Source organism: Amborella trichopoda, chromosome 4 (genome assembly GCF_054954075.1).
Source record: "Amborella trichopoda isolate Santa Cruz 75 chromosome 4, AtrichopodaSantaCruz75HAP2 v2.0, whole genome shotgun sequence".
NCBI classification, from domain to species: Eukaryota; Viridiplantae; Streptophyta; class Magnoliopsida; order Amborellales; family Amborellaceae; genus Amborella; species Amborella trichopoda.
The window spans coordinates 24532259-24546597 of NC_142339.1; the positions used below are offsets into that span (position 1 = coordinate 24532259).

Consider the following 14339-nt stretch of genomic DNA (forward strand, 5'->3'; position numbering starts at 1 on the left):
GAGCTGTTACGAGGGGAGAAGCTGTATACAAATTTGAAGAAGTGTGAATTCATGACTAGAATTTGATTTTCTTGGGTTTCATGGTTTCCACTAAGGGAATCTAATTTGACGAGGGGAAGGTGGCAGCATTAAGAGAATGGCTCACCCCTACAATAGTCCATGATGTGTGCAGTTTCCATGGGCCGGCCACTTTTTATCAACGGTTCATTAGAGGATTCAACACCATCATAGCAACATTCGCTGGCTGTTTGGGCTGATTTTGGGCGAAAACCATCAATTGTTGGAGTCTTAAGTATTATTGGCCAAACTTAGGCGAGATGTGTTGAGACATGTGGAGGGGTGTAGAGTGTGGCAAATTGCAATGTCAAAACACAGGTTTAGATACTGCACACTTCCCATTCCCAATGCACAACAACATTATATTTGTTATGGTTGACATGTTATTAAAGATGTCCCACTTCATTGCTGGTGAGAAAACTCTAGATGTAACTCATGTGGCGAACTTATATTTCTGTGAGGTGATGAAACTTCATGGGATTCCCAAAACGATTACATCGGATAGGGATACCAAGTTTCTTAGCTACTTTTGGAGAACTTTATGGCACAAGATTGGTACCAAGCTACAGTTCAGTGGTGCTTATCATCCACAGATTGATGGTCAAACTGAGGTGGTTAAGCGAATCCTTGGTAACCTACTTTGGAGTATAGTAGATGATGGGAAGAGACAGTGGGACATGGCTTTGCCATAAGCTGAGTTTGCTTACAATAGTTCCCACATAGGTCAACCAGTAAGAGCCCATTCGAGGTCGTGTTGGGCATATGATGTACTAGACTCCTTTACAAGCTAATGGAGGAGAACACTTAGATGCTGACAGTATGATCATGCACATGAAGGATGTCCACAACCGAGTTAGAGCTAATTTGGAGATTGCCACTATCAAGTACAAGAAAGCTGTAGATAAACATAGGCTATTTTGGTGATGGTTAATCTACACAAAGATAAGCTTCCTGTGGGCAAACACAACAAGCTGAATAACAGGAAGATCGGACCATTTCGGGTGTTGAGGAATATGAAAATAATGCCCATAAGATTGACCTTCTAGTTGAGATTGAGACCTCTAATGTATTACAATGTTGTTGATCTTTTTGAGTACCAAGGACCCGATGTAGCAAAGATAAAGAGCTGAACTCGTGTTTGAGTTCTTCCCAACCAGCAGATATGATGCATCAGACAGTCCTTTGACCGATCAAAATAGTTCTCATTGGCCTTTGGACTTAATCAATCCATCCTTTGACGACCCCATTTATGATGATTCACATCCCAAGGTCACAAGGAGATCTAGGAAGGGAAGGCTGATTTTTTGGAGGAGTTTATTTTTTAGTTTTGTTGCTATTTTTACAGTCTCTTAGTGTTTTGCACTGTTCTAATTAAAGTTAGAGGCAATTGAGGGATCTTTTATGTTTCAATTCAAGTGAAGGGACTTATGGGGTTATTTTATAATAATTTAAATTAAGTGGGTGTAATTTTGTTTTTTTTTAGTAATGTAATAGAAGGGCTTGGGGTGTTAGGGTTGTTGACATTTTTGGGGTGTAAGCAATAAAAACAGGGCATGAAAGTAAAACCATACCCTATCTAGGTTTTTGGGTTTTCTTCTTTGTGCAAGAAAAGCCAGGTCCACTCAAATCTGGCCTGTTTTGATGTGTTATTGAATTGTTTTTTCCCCTCTTCTCTATTTTCCTACATCACTCCTGTCAGAAACCTTGGTTTTGGATGTTGGTTTGTGGTCCCTAGTGTTCTAACTGCCAAGCCTTAGCTTAAACCCATCAAGTGGCAGTTTTGATATTGGCAATTAAATGGTACACGGTGTTTTACATGCTGGTATATCATTCTTACAATACCTTGAATAGTTTTAGCAGGAGAGAAACTGTTTAAGAATCTGCGGCTTGGTTATAATTACTCAATGAAATCGTATATTGGATGCGAAATTTATCAAAATATGTCTTACTCTTCAACTATTTTATATTATCATATTGCCCATTTTCAACTATTCCTTATGATCATCTGTATTTTGAAGTGGCTTTTGAAATTAAATCAAAAGATATGAGTAAAATGTTAAATAATTCATTCTTATGTGTATTTTGTTAAATCTCTATATGATAAATAATTAGATCTTCATATGTATTTTGTGTTTTTCCAAGCCTTGGGCTTGCTTTTGCGCACATTTGCATGGGCTAATCTATAAGAATTTCTTTCTTAGGTAATTTTGGACCCAATGTTTAGGGAACGGCATCTTGGAGATCTTCAAGGCGTGGTATGGCGTGAAGCTGCAAAAATTAACCCCAAGGCTTATCAGGCATTGGTGTCTTCTAAAACTGACCAAGAAATACCTGTGAGTTCACTGTCAGCACTAATATGAGGCTGCCCTTTCTACAGAATCTCTTTTAACTTCTTGCATTAGATTGTGCATCAAATGCATAGGAAAAGAATTTTGCACTTAATTGACATTGACTAAACTTTTAAGCTAGTTGAACATTAGGTTATTAGAGTATGTGTGGGAGTGCGGAGTAATAATATTTAGTGGAAATATCTCATGAGGAGCTTTATATCCAAAGCAGAACTGGGCTTCTTGTTTTTGAAGATAATGAGTAAATGTTGATGTATGGGTTAGGCAATGGGTGTTTTATGGAGAAAGTCCTATATCGTTCTCATATATGTGATTTGCATTTCGGTCTTCCTTCCCCACACAGAACTACAGAAGATCCATTTTTGGTAAATGTGAATTTCTTGTGGCTCCCTAATTTTCCCATGCTAACCTTATTTGCGTTGGCACTCCTTTTTCTGCAAATCCCAATGACTTCAAGCTTCACCCATTTTACTTGGAGTGGAAGAGTAACTGGTTATGAAGAGATTGCACCTTAAATGCCTAATTTGAGGATCCCACCACCCTTCTTTCTTGTCTTTTAGCCCATTTGCTTTCCTCCTATTCCTTTCTTTCAATCATTTTTATGCACTTCCACCTATTTCAACCCACTTTTCTTCCTTGATCTAGTTTCTCTATATGCATCTGTATGTGTTTTCAATTGTTGCCACTTGATATGTGCCTCTCATTAATGAATTTCTGTGATCCATAAAAAATAGTCCTAATAAACTATAGTTTAAAAAGAAATATGGACTCCTTTCTGAAAGGTGGCAATTTAGATCACGCATGGTATATGTTTTTAAAAATTGTTAGCAACTATACTGGCAAGTCTACTTGCATAAGCCACTTATAGTTGCAATAACAATAAAATAAGGCTACTATAATTTAAGGACCTCATTTGTTGCCACTTAACAAACATCTTTCATTCATAAAAATTTAAAAAATTACTATAACAAAGTGAATTAAGAACAATGAGAAGCGTTTTTTATTGGAAGAAGTTGCCTCGGATCACCTCTAAGGACTTTTATATACCCCACTCTAGATCACCTAGCTCGACAACGCACTGATCTAAATCGCTGTTGAATCTCCTTTAGATGGGAAAGCTTGATGGCAACCTTAAAATTCTGGATGGGGTAGTAGAGAGCATAACCAAGAAAGTCACTCTATATCAAAGTAGAAAGGCTTATGTGTTGTCTAGGCTAGGCTTAGGTGCGGCGCTCCATCTTAGGCTTTCTTAGGTGGACCATGCCGCCCAGAGGGCTAGAGAGAGAGAGAGAGAGAGAGAGAGAGAGAGAGGCTTCTCTGATTTGCACAAATCATGGGGTAGGAACCCCTATTTATAGTCATGTCATGCCTAGGGTTATGCCATCTTATTTGAGATTCAATCCAGATTGTTGATCCCTTGTAATATGTGGGGTGAAAAGAGGCTTTTAGTCATAGCCCTCTGTTGCCTAAATCTTACATCATGATGTAGGAAGGATCTAGAACTCTTATCCCTTAGTTTCCTTGACCTATTCTCTAAGATACTTATCCAAAATGTTTTTTGTTTCATCCTTATCACAAATCATCTAGAAGCTTTCAAATCTTCTAGAACACTTATCCAAGCTTTCCTAACTTTCTCAAACTTTCTCCAAAATAATTATTAAATTAATCTAGTCAAAAGAAATTAGGAAAGAGAGGGGCGTGTGGGCCTGGAGCCCTAGTGGGCCCCTTGTCCACCCCTAATGGGCGCTCCCAAGTGTGGGCCCTTGACCACTAGGCCCCACGTGGGTCATAGATATTTTTGTTAGCCCAAAACAAAATTTTAAATCGTTATTAGTAGTTTTAATAATAATCATTATCATCATAGTCTTTTCCAAATTAATTAGGGTCGGCTACACGAATCTTGGTCGGCCATTCTTCTCTATTTAAGGCCCATACCCTCAGTGAGGCCATAATTCTCTATATCTTTTTGGACTACTTCCAACCACGTCCTTTTGGGTCTACCCTTGCCCTTTTCAATCCTTCCATTTGAACTAACTCGTACCTCTTAATAGGTGTTGTACTGGGTCGATGTTACACATGGCCGGCCCACCTAAGTCTACTCTCTCTTATCTTATCGCCTAGTGGTGCAATACCTAAGCTTTCTTGAATAGATTCATTTCAAATTCTATCCCTTCTCGTCTTGCCACTCTTTCATCTCAACATCCTCATACCGCTACACTCATTTTATGGGTATATTGTTTTTTGTCTGCCCAATATTTTGCCCTATAAAGTAAAGTTGGTCTCACAACTGTCTTATATAACTTACCCTTCAACTTCATTGGTATGCGGCGATCATATAAAATTCTAGTTGCACATCTCCACTTCCCCCACCCAGCTCAAATTCTATGTGCGACATCTTTTTCAATCTCTCCATTTTCTTGGATAATCGACCCAAGGTATCGAAAGTGTGGTCTTTTTTAGACTTCCTCGTCTCTACTCCTATTACTATTTAACTTGCAGTCCATATACTCTGTCTTAGTCTGACTAATTTTAAAACATTTGGATTCTAAGCATCCCTCCAAAGTTCTAACTTTGTGTTGACTCCGTTTTAGGTCCCGTTGATCAAAACTGTCATCTGCGAACAACATGCTCCACAGTATCTCATCTTACTGGTGCCTAGTTAAGTAGTTTGTAACTAAGACAAAAAGGTACAGGCTCAATGCTGACTCTTGATGTAGACCTATTGTCATTGAAAACACACTCGTCTCTCCATCAATTTTTTGTACGTTAGTTAGCTCTCCATCGTATATATCTCTCATCAGGTTGATGTAGTGTTTGGAGACTCCTTTCTTTTCCAGCACCTTCCAAATCAAATCTCAAGGTACTCTATCATAAGTTTTCTGTAGGTCAATAAAGACTATGTGGAAGTTTTTTTTCGTTCGCCCTAAACTTCTCAATCAGTTACCTAAGTCGGAAAATAGCCTCGTTTGTTGACCTTCTTGGCATAAAACGAAAATGGTTTTCAGATACACTCGTTTCATGCCTTATTCGATGCTCAATCACTCTCTCCCAGAGCTTCATAGAATGGCTCATAAGCTTGATCCCTCGATAGTTCGCACAATTCTGTATGTCTTATTTATTCTTGTAAATAGGTACAACAATACTTTTTCTCCATTTGTCTGACATTTTCTTTGTTATCAACACCTTGTTGAATAGCTTCGTCAGCTAGTCAATGCCAATCTCTTCCATGCACTTCCAAACCTCTATCGGGATATCATCTGGTCCTAAAGCCTTTCCTATCTTCATTCTTTTCAAAGCTTCTTTCACTTCTTACATCCTAATCCTACAAATGTATCTATGACCTCCGCCTTCATTTATACCAACAGTTATTATTATCGCTATGTTCCCACTATGCTCGTCATTTTATAATTTTTTTAAAATAAACTTTCCACCTTTCGTTGACCTCGTCATCCTTCACTAAGACCCTTTGATCTTCATTCTTAATGCATTTAATATGGTTTAGATCCCTACACTTTTTCTCTTTTATTTTTGCTAATTTGAAGACATCTTTTTCACCTTATCTTGTTTCCAGTTTATGTTATAGATTATAATATGCTTTAATTTTCGCTTTACTTACTATTTGTTTAGCGTTTTTCTTAGCATTTTTATTTTCTTCTAAGTTTTGTTTCTATTACACTGCCAAGTTTTATAACATGATCGTTTTTCGTTAATGGCCTTCTGGACCTCATCACTCAACCTCCAAGTTTCCTTGTCGGGATTTCTTTTTGCTCTAGATTATGCCTAAAACTTATGTTGCCACTTTCTTGATACGGTCAGCCATCTCATTCCAAATTACATTGACATCATGTTTAGAGTTCCATTTTCCTTCGTCAACTAATTTATTTTTAAATAAGTCTATTTTCTCATTTTTTAAATTCCACCACCTAGTTCTTGGACACCTATTACTTTCAACCCATCTCTTCCGTAGATGTCCATAACCATGAGCTTATGTTGGGTAGTCAAACTCTTTCTTGGGATAACCATTCAGTCTCTACATGATGGTCAATTTACCTTCTTAACTAGGATAAGTCTATTTGGTTATTATGTGATCCACTTTTATAGATTATTAGATGTTCATCTCGCTTTTTAAAGTAAGTGTTTGCTATTGTTAGGTCGTAGGCAATAGCAAAGTCTAGAATAGTCTAACCCATCTCATTAGTAGTTTTAACGTGTTTGAATGTTTTGATGCTAAAAAATACATTTATTTTGGATTAAAAATTCATGATGCAAAAAATATAATGCACTTTAAAAATTCATTGGTGTAATTTACAAATTTTCTAAAATATAAACAAACATGATTAGAAAGGCATTGGATCCATCTAGTCATCAATATGCAAAAGTACTAAGGCCCTATTTTATTACTTTTTCCTACTTTCTCTTAGAAATCCTGAGAATCCTGGAAATTTGGGAAGATATGAAAAATTGGGGGAACCACTTTCTTTTGTTTGATAATCTGACTGGACAATTGGTGCAGTGAGTTTCCCACCTTTAATAGCCTATTTGAAAAATTTTAGTCAATTTCCCACCTATGGAAACTGTGTTTTAACCATCCATTACGCAGTTTTACCTTTTTGAATGAGATATTTGGCTCTAACTCATCCATGGCCTTTCTTAAAATATAGTTGCTTCACATCACAGTTTCTTACAAAATTATAACACACTCTCTCATTGGTGGTTTTCTATGGATAGGTCTTCTTTTGTATAAACCATACTGCAAAAGTTACCATAAGTTGATAATGTCAGATATAAGAGTTTCTTTTTCTGATTTTCTCCTAGTCATGAGATAGCATTCCTAAATTCATACTGTCTCATCCAAAATGAGGACTACCTGACCTAGCTCTTTTGATCATTGAATTCCATTTTGAACCATTTCTCATTCATTCTAATTTATTAGAAAACAAAAGAGCCCATTTCTTAGCCAATTTGGCACACATAGACTTAAAAATCCTAGGTCAATCAGCAAATCAATTTGTTGATGGATAGTTGGATGACATTCTTATGTCATTATTTGTATGTAGACCAATAAAGAGGAAAATTAAAAATCACAAAAACAAAGAAAAGCTTAACCTGGATACAAGACAAATGCCCAAAGACTTGGACCAATTAAGGTAAGACCAAATTGTTCTAGCCCACTAAAATATCAATCAATTCAAAGTAGATATCTTTTCCATATATTTTCTAAAGCATTACACTTTCATTCACTAGCACTTAAAAAGGCCTTCTCATTCACCAACACTCAGTTCAGAAAAAACCCTAATCCTTCGCTTTTTTATTTTTATTTTTATTGTTATCCTTCTCTTTCTTTATTGGTAAAGAAACCCCATACATGGTCCCATATCAAAGCAGCCCACCAGCTTAGGACCCTGCATAGGCATATCCTGCAGAGGAAAAAATTGTAGATCATTTCCAAATTATCCATTTCCACATTGGATAACCAATCGTTCAAATCTATTAATCAATGAACAAAAGAAACCCCAAAATTTCAGAGGCTTATTCCTGCCTGCTATTGAAGAGAGAGAAAGGCTTTGGTGGCTTCATAAGAAAATGGAGAGATTTCTTTGGGGTAGAGAGAAAGATAAATGCTTAGGGTTTTGTCGGGAGAGACCAAGATTGGATAGAGAGAGAGGATGAATAAGAGATAGAGATAGCTAGGGTTTCAGTGCAAAAAGGGAGCTCCCTTGGGTAGAGTGAGAGAGTACTTGTTGTCGGTGATACAAACAAATGCTGGTGTAAGGCTCTCTTGGGTAGATAGAGACATGCTTGTTGTTGGTGCCGCGAGAGATGTAAGGCTCTCTTGGGTAGAGAGAGATATGCTTCTTGTTGTTGGTGAGAGAGAGAGAGAGAGAGAGAGAGAGAGAGAGAGAGCTATGCTTGCTGTTGCACGAGAGACGGTTGAGTGAGTTTATATTTTTTATATTTAGGGCAAAGAAGTGAAAAGGAAACATTCCTTGACTTCCTGGAAAGCCGCATACCACCCTTTAGAGCGATCTGTGGCTTTCCGTGTCTTTCTTGATGACGGGGAAAGATGGGGAAATTTTAAAGCATGATTTCACTCAAACAAAGGGGTGAAAGCTGTATAAACAGTGAAAAGTGGGGGAAATTCATAGTTTTCCTCGTTTTTGCAGTCATCAAATGCGGCCTAAGGCACTCCACCTATGCTAGTTCCTATGGTCCATAATCTATCTTTTCAAACCAACCCAATAGAACCCACAATTAATCACAGAGACTCATTCTTAGCCTATCAAAGTTAGCCAATAAATAGAGTGAGTGTAGGTTGAATATATAGTTTACAGCTTCCCCTTTAAGGACAAGTCATGTCTCACATTGACATGTGTACATTATCACAATGGTACATAGGGCCTTTTTCTAGCATATGTACACGTATTACCCTAACAGGTGGCTTCCCATAGATGTGACTATTATATGTATATGCTATGTGGCGGAGATGTTGAGGATTTTGATTTTTGACCTCACCAGCCACCGACCACACACAAGAGATTGGCCACTTCCTGGCTAATCCACTTGTGTATAAATATTACTGCAATCATAAGTTTTTACATGCTCTCAAGGCCTTTGAATGCCACATACAGGGGAATGTGGGCCCACATGGGTGGCACCCTCTTGTGGGGTTGGATCCTTGGTCCCCAAATGTGCTAATCAAGTTCTGAAAATTTCAGAAATTATCCTTTTAATGTAATTTATGGCAGAAATAATATTTTAAAATTTTGAAAAATTTTTAAAAATCAAAGAAACATTTATAATACTAAACTAAAATATACTAGGAGTGGACTGGTACCAATGGGTCAATATTAACGATATTAAGGGCATTTTACTGACCTTAGAAACCATGATCAGTACTGTTTTCACTCCTTCACCTTTCGACCCCTATCCACCTTTCTAAGATCTTTCTGCCCCCGCCCCTCAGAGTTCACTTAATATCTGAGCTCCGCTCTCTCCCTCTTCTCCAAGCCTCACCTCCTTCCCTTTTGCCCCCTCTGTCGACTCTACTTTTGTCGATGCCATGGATCGGGTCCAAGGAGACCATGACCAGGTGATGCGAGTGATCGGGTTCATGTTCAATGGCTCAAAAGAAGACATCAAAGCCTTCTTCAAATCCGATGCACAAACTAGGTTTAAAGTAAGTTCGAAGATTCATTCCCCATGAAATAGCAAACCTTGCATGTGGCATTAATTACGATTGGGGGTCTGCCCGCTCGCATTCTAATCCCCCCTCCCCCAATCGGCCTAGTTCTTGTCCTCTTCTAGACACTATTCTAGGAGATCCCACTCTCTTCCCTTACTATGAAGATTCTCATCTGGAATATCAGGGGCCTCGGCTCATCTCAGAAATCGCAAGCTGCGGACGATAATTGTTCCAAACACTCCCCTTCTTTTTTGTCTCCCACTGAAACCAAGCTACCTTCACCCACTCTCTTGCAAGTCCACAAGATTTAAGACCGTAGACCTTGCCAATGGTTGGCCCTTGAGGCTATAAGGGCATCAAGTGGGATTTGGGTCTTCTGGGATCCCTCCACTTCGCCTTGAGCAACTCATAGTGTGGCATTTACTCCGTTATGCTCTCAGTTACCAGAGTATCAGATGGCCTACTCCTCAAATTCTCAGCGGTTTATAGATCTAACTTCGACCTAGCTAGACATGTGCTTTGGCAAGAGCTCGACGATGGAGCTTCATGCTCTCCGTCGTGCTAGTGCATTGGAGGCAACTTCAATGTAAAAAGATGGTCTCACAAGCGAAATTCTTCTGCCTGGGTCACCTCGGCCAATCTAGATTTCGCCGACTTCATGAGTCGCAACGAGTTGGTGGACATCCCTATCCTTGGTACTAGGTTCACCTAGTCTAATCACTTCTCCCCCCTCCTTTCCAAGTTGGACTGCTTCCTCTGCTCCAACAACTGGGATGCCGCTTTCCTTGGTACCTTTTCTCTGGCCCTGCCCAAAACTACCTTGGACCACAAACCCATCTTACTCGATCCAATTACATCCCTAGGGCCCAAACCCTTCCGATTCAAACTCTCTTGGGTCGAAGAAGCTAGCCTCCTTGATAACTTGCCGCACTGCTGGAGATCCTATTTTTCCTCGGCTCTCGGATGGGCAAGTTTCAAATTCCATAAAAAGCTGTCTCTTCTCAAGCTCTCTTAAAACCTGGAGCGAACAACTCCCTCGGAACGTCTCTAACCAAAAAACCGCCTTTCTCAACTCCATTTTGGCCCTGGACCTTATTGAGGACTCTCACCCTCTATCCTTCATTGAATCCAGCCGTCGCTTCGAGCTCAAAAATGATTATCAAGTTCTACTCAGGAAGGAGGATACATTCTGAGCTCAAAGGTCCCAGGTTAAATGGTTTACCCATGGAGACCTCAACACTAGTTTTTTCCATAGGATAGCCAATTGTCGGAGAAGGGACAACTCTATCTCCTCTATTTCTCATTAGGTTACCCTTATTGACAACCCTTTGTCTAGTGAAAGCACTATCATTGATCATTTCCAGAATCTGTTCACGACCCCTTTGAGACCTTGGCCTGTCATGGGCGACCTCTCTTCATCACTCTTTCCCCTGACCAAGTTGAGAATCTCGACAGACCTTTGATGAGACTGAAATCCTTCTAGACATTCCTCTCTTGGTCAGGACCGTGCCTCTGGCCTTGAGGGATTCCTTGTAGCCATTCTCTCACTTTTGGGACATTATGCACCTAGACATCTTTGCTTTTTCCTCTGAATTCCACGAGCGTGATATCATCCATAAGGGTATGAAAGCGACTTTTATAGCCCTCATTCCCAAAATAGGAGGAGTTGTTGAACGTAAAGATTTCAGACCTATTAGTCTCATAAACAGCTCATACAAAATACTAGTCAAGGTTCTTGCCTTTAGACTCAAGACCATTCTCACCTTCGTCATCTCACCTAATCAAAGTGCGTTTGTCAAAAATAGTGTTCGCAAAACCGAGCGATCTAACCGCTAGCCGCCCGGTTAGATTGGAATCGGCACTGGCCGGTTCCGGTTTTGGCCGATTTTGGTGATCAACCGGTATTTAAAAAAAAATTAAAAATAATGTATATAAATTCTCAAAAATAATGAATTTTCTTTGAAATGCATTTATTAATATTCTTTACATTATGGTAAAGATTAAAATTTGGTTTGATCATTAATACTCACTTTTATATTTTCCCATCTTTTTTAAAAAAACTTTAAAAATACCCCTAGGCACAAATCGATTCGTTAAAATCCTTTTTTTTAATTAATTTTCAACTTCATTTGAATGTGTTTTGTTTTAATCATGATTTATATGTTGTTCATATTTTAGTAGATTTTTTTTGTATATTTTTTTTTTTCAACACCTTTTTGACCGCCTTGGACTTGACCGGTTAGAGCCGTTGAATTGGCCGTTTTATCAGTTAGGCCGGTTAAACCGCTTCTTGGCCCATGTCTAGTTAACCGTTCCGGTTCGATTTTGGGAACATTTATCAAAGATCGCGAAATCTTGGATGGAGCACTTGTAGCCCATGAGTGTATCCATTCAAGGAAAGCCTCGAAGTCCGTAAAGGTTGACTGGGAAAAACCTTACGATCATGTCAACTGGGACGTGCTTTAGGAAACCAAAGTAAGAATGAGATTTGGAACCCGCTGGAGAAAATGGATAAAGGGCTGCATCCAAGGCCCATTTTTCTATATCTTGATTAATGGAAGACCCAAAGGTTTCTTTCATCATCCCGAGGCAACCCCCTGTTCCCCTTCCTCTTTGCCATTGCAACAGAGGTTTTCAGTAGAGCCATTTTCAGATTATACTAAGCGGGCCTCGTAAAGGGTTTTACTTTGGGGACCCAGGGCCCCACTGTCTCACACCTCCAATATGCGGACGACACATTACTTTCTGTCTGAAGTTCAGATAACAAACGTTCTTCTATTCCGTATCTGTTGCAACTTTGCCACAGGTTTCAAGGTCAACCTAGAAAAGTCCAAAATGATTGGGATTGGCATGGATCCCATAACCCTCCAACAACTGGCAGATAGTTGGGGATGTAGACCATCTGCCCTCCACTTACCTTGGTTTACTCCTCTGTCATGGGAAACCCAACAAAGCTCAGTGGGGTCATCTCATTGACAAATTCAAAAGGAAGCTGGCTACCTGGAAAGGAAGATTTCTCTCCCCCGCAGGTAGACTAACCCTCATCAACATGGCTCTCTCTGGGATTCCCATATTCCAAATGTCACTATTTCACCTGCCTTCCTCGGTTGCCTCCCGCCTAGAGAAACTCATGGGCAATTTGCTCAGGTGACGATACCTCTAAAAAATACCACCTAATAGCTTGGACGTCGGCCTGCCAACCCAAAGCAGTCGAGGGACTAGGCATTCAAAATCTTCGCAAGAACAATCTTGCCCTCTTGTGCAAATGGTGGTGGAGGCTAGCAACTTGGGACGGCCATCTTTGGCACGATATTTTATCTCACAAGTACTGCCTATCCCCCTCATAGTGGTTCATGCCCAGCTCATCTATGCAAATCTTTTTCAGGCTTTTGGATGTCCAACTCCCACTCCCTCCATATGTTCAAGGACTCCATTCGGTTCCACCCTTTGTGTGGTGTCGGGGTAGGTTTTTGGCTTCATTGGTGGCCGGGTTCCATAACCCTTGCTTCTCGCTTCCCTCTCCTGTTTCAGCTGGCTAGACAATACGAGGAACCCGGATCTTTGCAGATCCTTGCGGAAAAATGAATTCTTGGTCTTCCTTGACCTCTCCACCCTTCCCTCCTCTTGCCACTTTCCCTCTCTTGGTGCTCACCAGATCATCTGGGAACCTTGTCCCTCCGGTTTCTCCTCGGTGGCCTCCCTCTTTTCTAAACTTTCCTCTCCCCCCTTTGGGAATGTGTTGTCCCATCCCGTGGTCCCCAAAGCCTGTAACCCATTCTAACCACTGAGAATCCATGTATTCTCTTGGATTGTGTTGTGGGGTAGAATCCTAACGGTAGACAAACTTTAGATTAGAGGTGTCCAAATTCTAATTGATGTGTTATGTGTCTCTCCCATGAAGAGACCAATGCTCACCTATTCTTATACTGCCCATTGGCAGCCAACGTCTGGCAAGATAACCCGCAACTCTTCGGGTGGGGTCACACAACTCTTCTAGCTCTCGGCCATCTTGAAAGAGCGCAACAACCGCATTTTTCAAGGGACTTATGCCCCTATTTCCAAAATTCTTGAATCCATTAGGGCTATGGTTATCTTTTGAGCTACTAACCATAGAAGGTTCAGTCATTTCACCACATCGGACTTCATTCTCAATTGGGATTCTATCCTCCATCACTGGCCTACTGAGATCCCTTGCTCTGCTTTATGGAGACCATCTGACGAGGGTTGGAATATCGATGGATCCTCTTTGGGCAATCCGGGGCCTGCCGGAGTTGGAGGACTTTTTAAAGACCAGGAGGGGATCACATTCTTATCATACTCCCCCTCCATCGGTGTCTCGGACTCCACAGAGGCCGAAGCAAGAGCCCTTTTACCTGGCCTCAGGCTTTTCGACCAATCTTGAGGCCACCTCCTTTCCTTAGAAGGTGATTCCAAGAATGTCATCAGCTGGGCTTCCCAGACACTTTGGCAAATCTTTGACAACATTCACAATCTTTGCAGGCATATGCAGGTCCCTTGGATGCATATCTAGAGGGGAGGCCAGCACGTGGCGGACACCCTTGCTAAACAAGGAGCCACCTTGCAATAGCTTTTACCTGTTTTCCTAGCATCATTATACCCTTTTCCTTTTTTCACACTTGGTTGCCACAGTTGTACTAAATTTGGTAATCATTTGTTAGGTTTCCAAGTTTTTTGGTCACCCCTCTCGGTGATTTTGCCCCTCGGGGAACTATGTAATTTTCTTACCGTCA

At 40.3% G+C, this 14339-nt stretch overlaps 1 protein-coding gene across 6 annotated transcripts in view; it reads left to right on the forward strand.

Moving 5' to 3' along the window:
- The window catches only part of LOC18425309 (Phosphoglycerate mutase family protein), a 78127-nt gene that overhangs the window by 18129 nt on the left and 45659 nt on the right, over positions 1-14339 (forward strand). For 3 of the 6 annotated variants that reach the window (XM_011631009.3, XM_006829873.4, XM_088863897.1), the window contains exon 5: positions 2259-2390. The exons of the other annotated variants lie outside the window; for them this stretch is intronic. In XM_011631009.3, coding sequence (XP_011629311.1) covers positions 2259-2390 — 132 coding nt within the window. The remainder of the gene's footprint in view (positions 1-2258; positions 2391-14339) is intronic. 6 annotated transcript variants of the gene reach the window in all.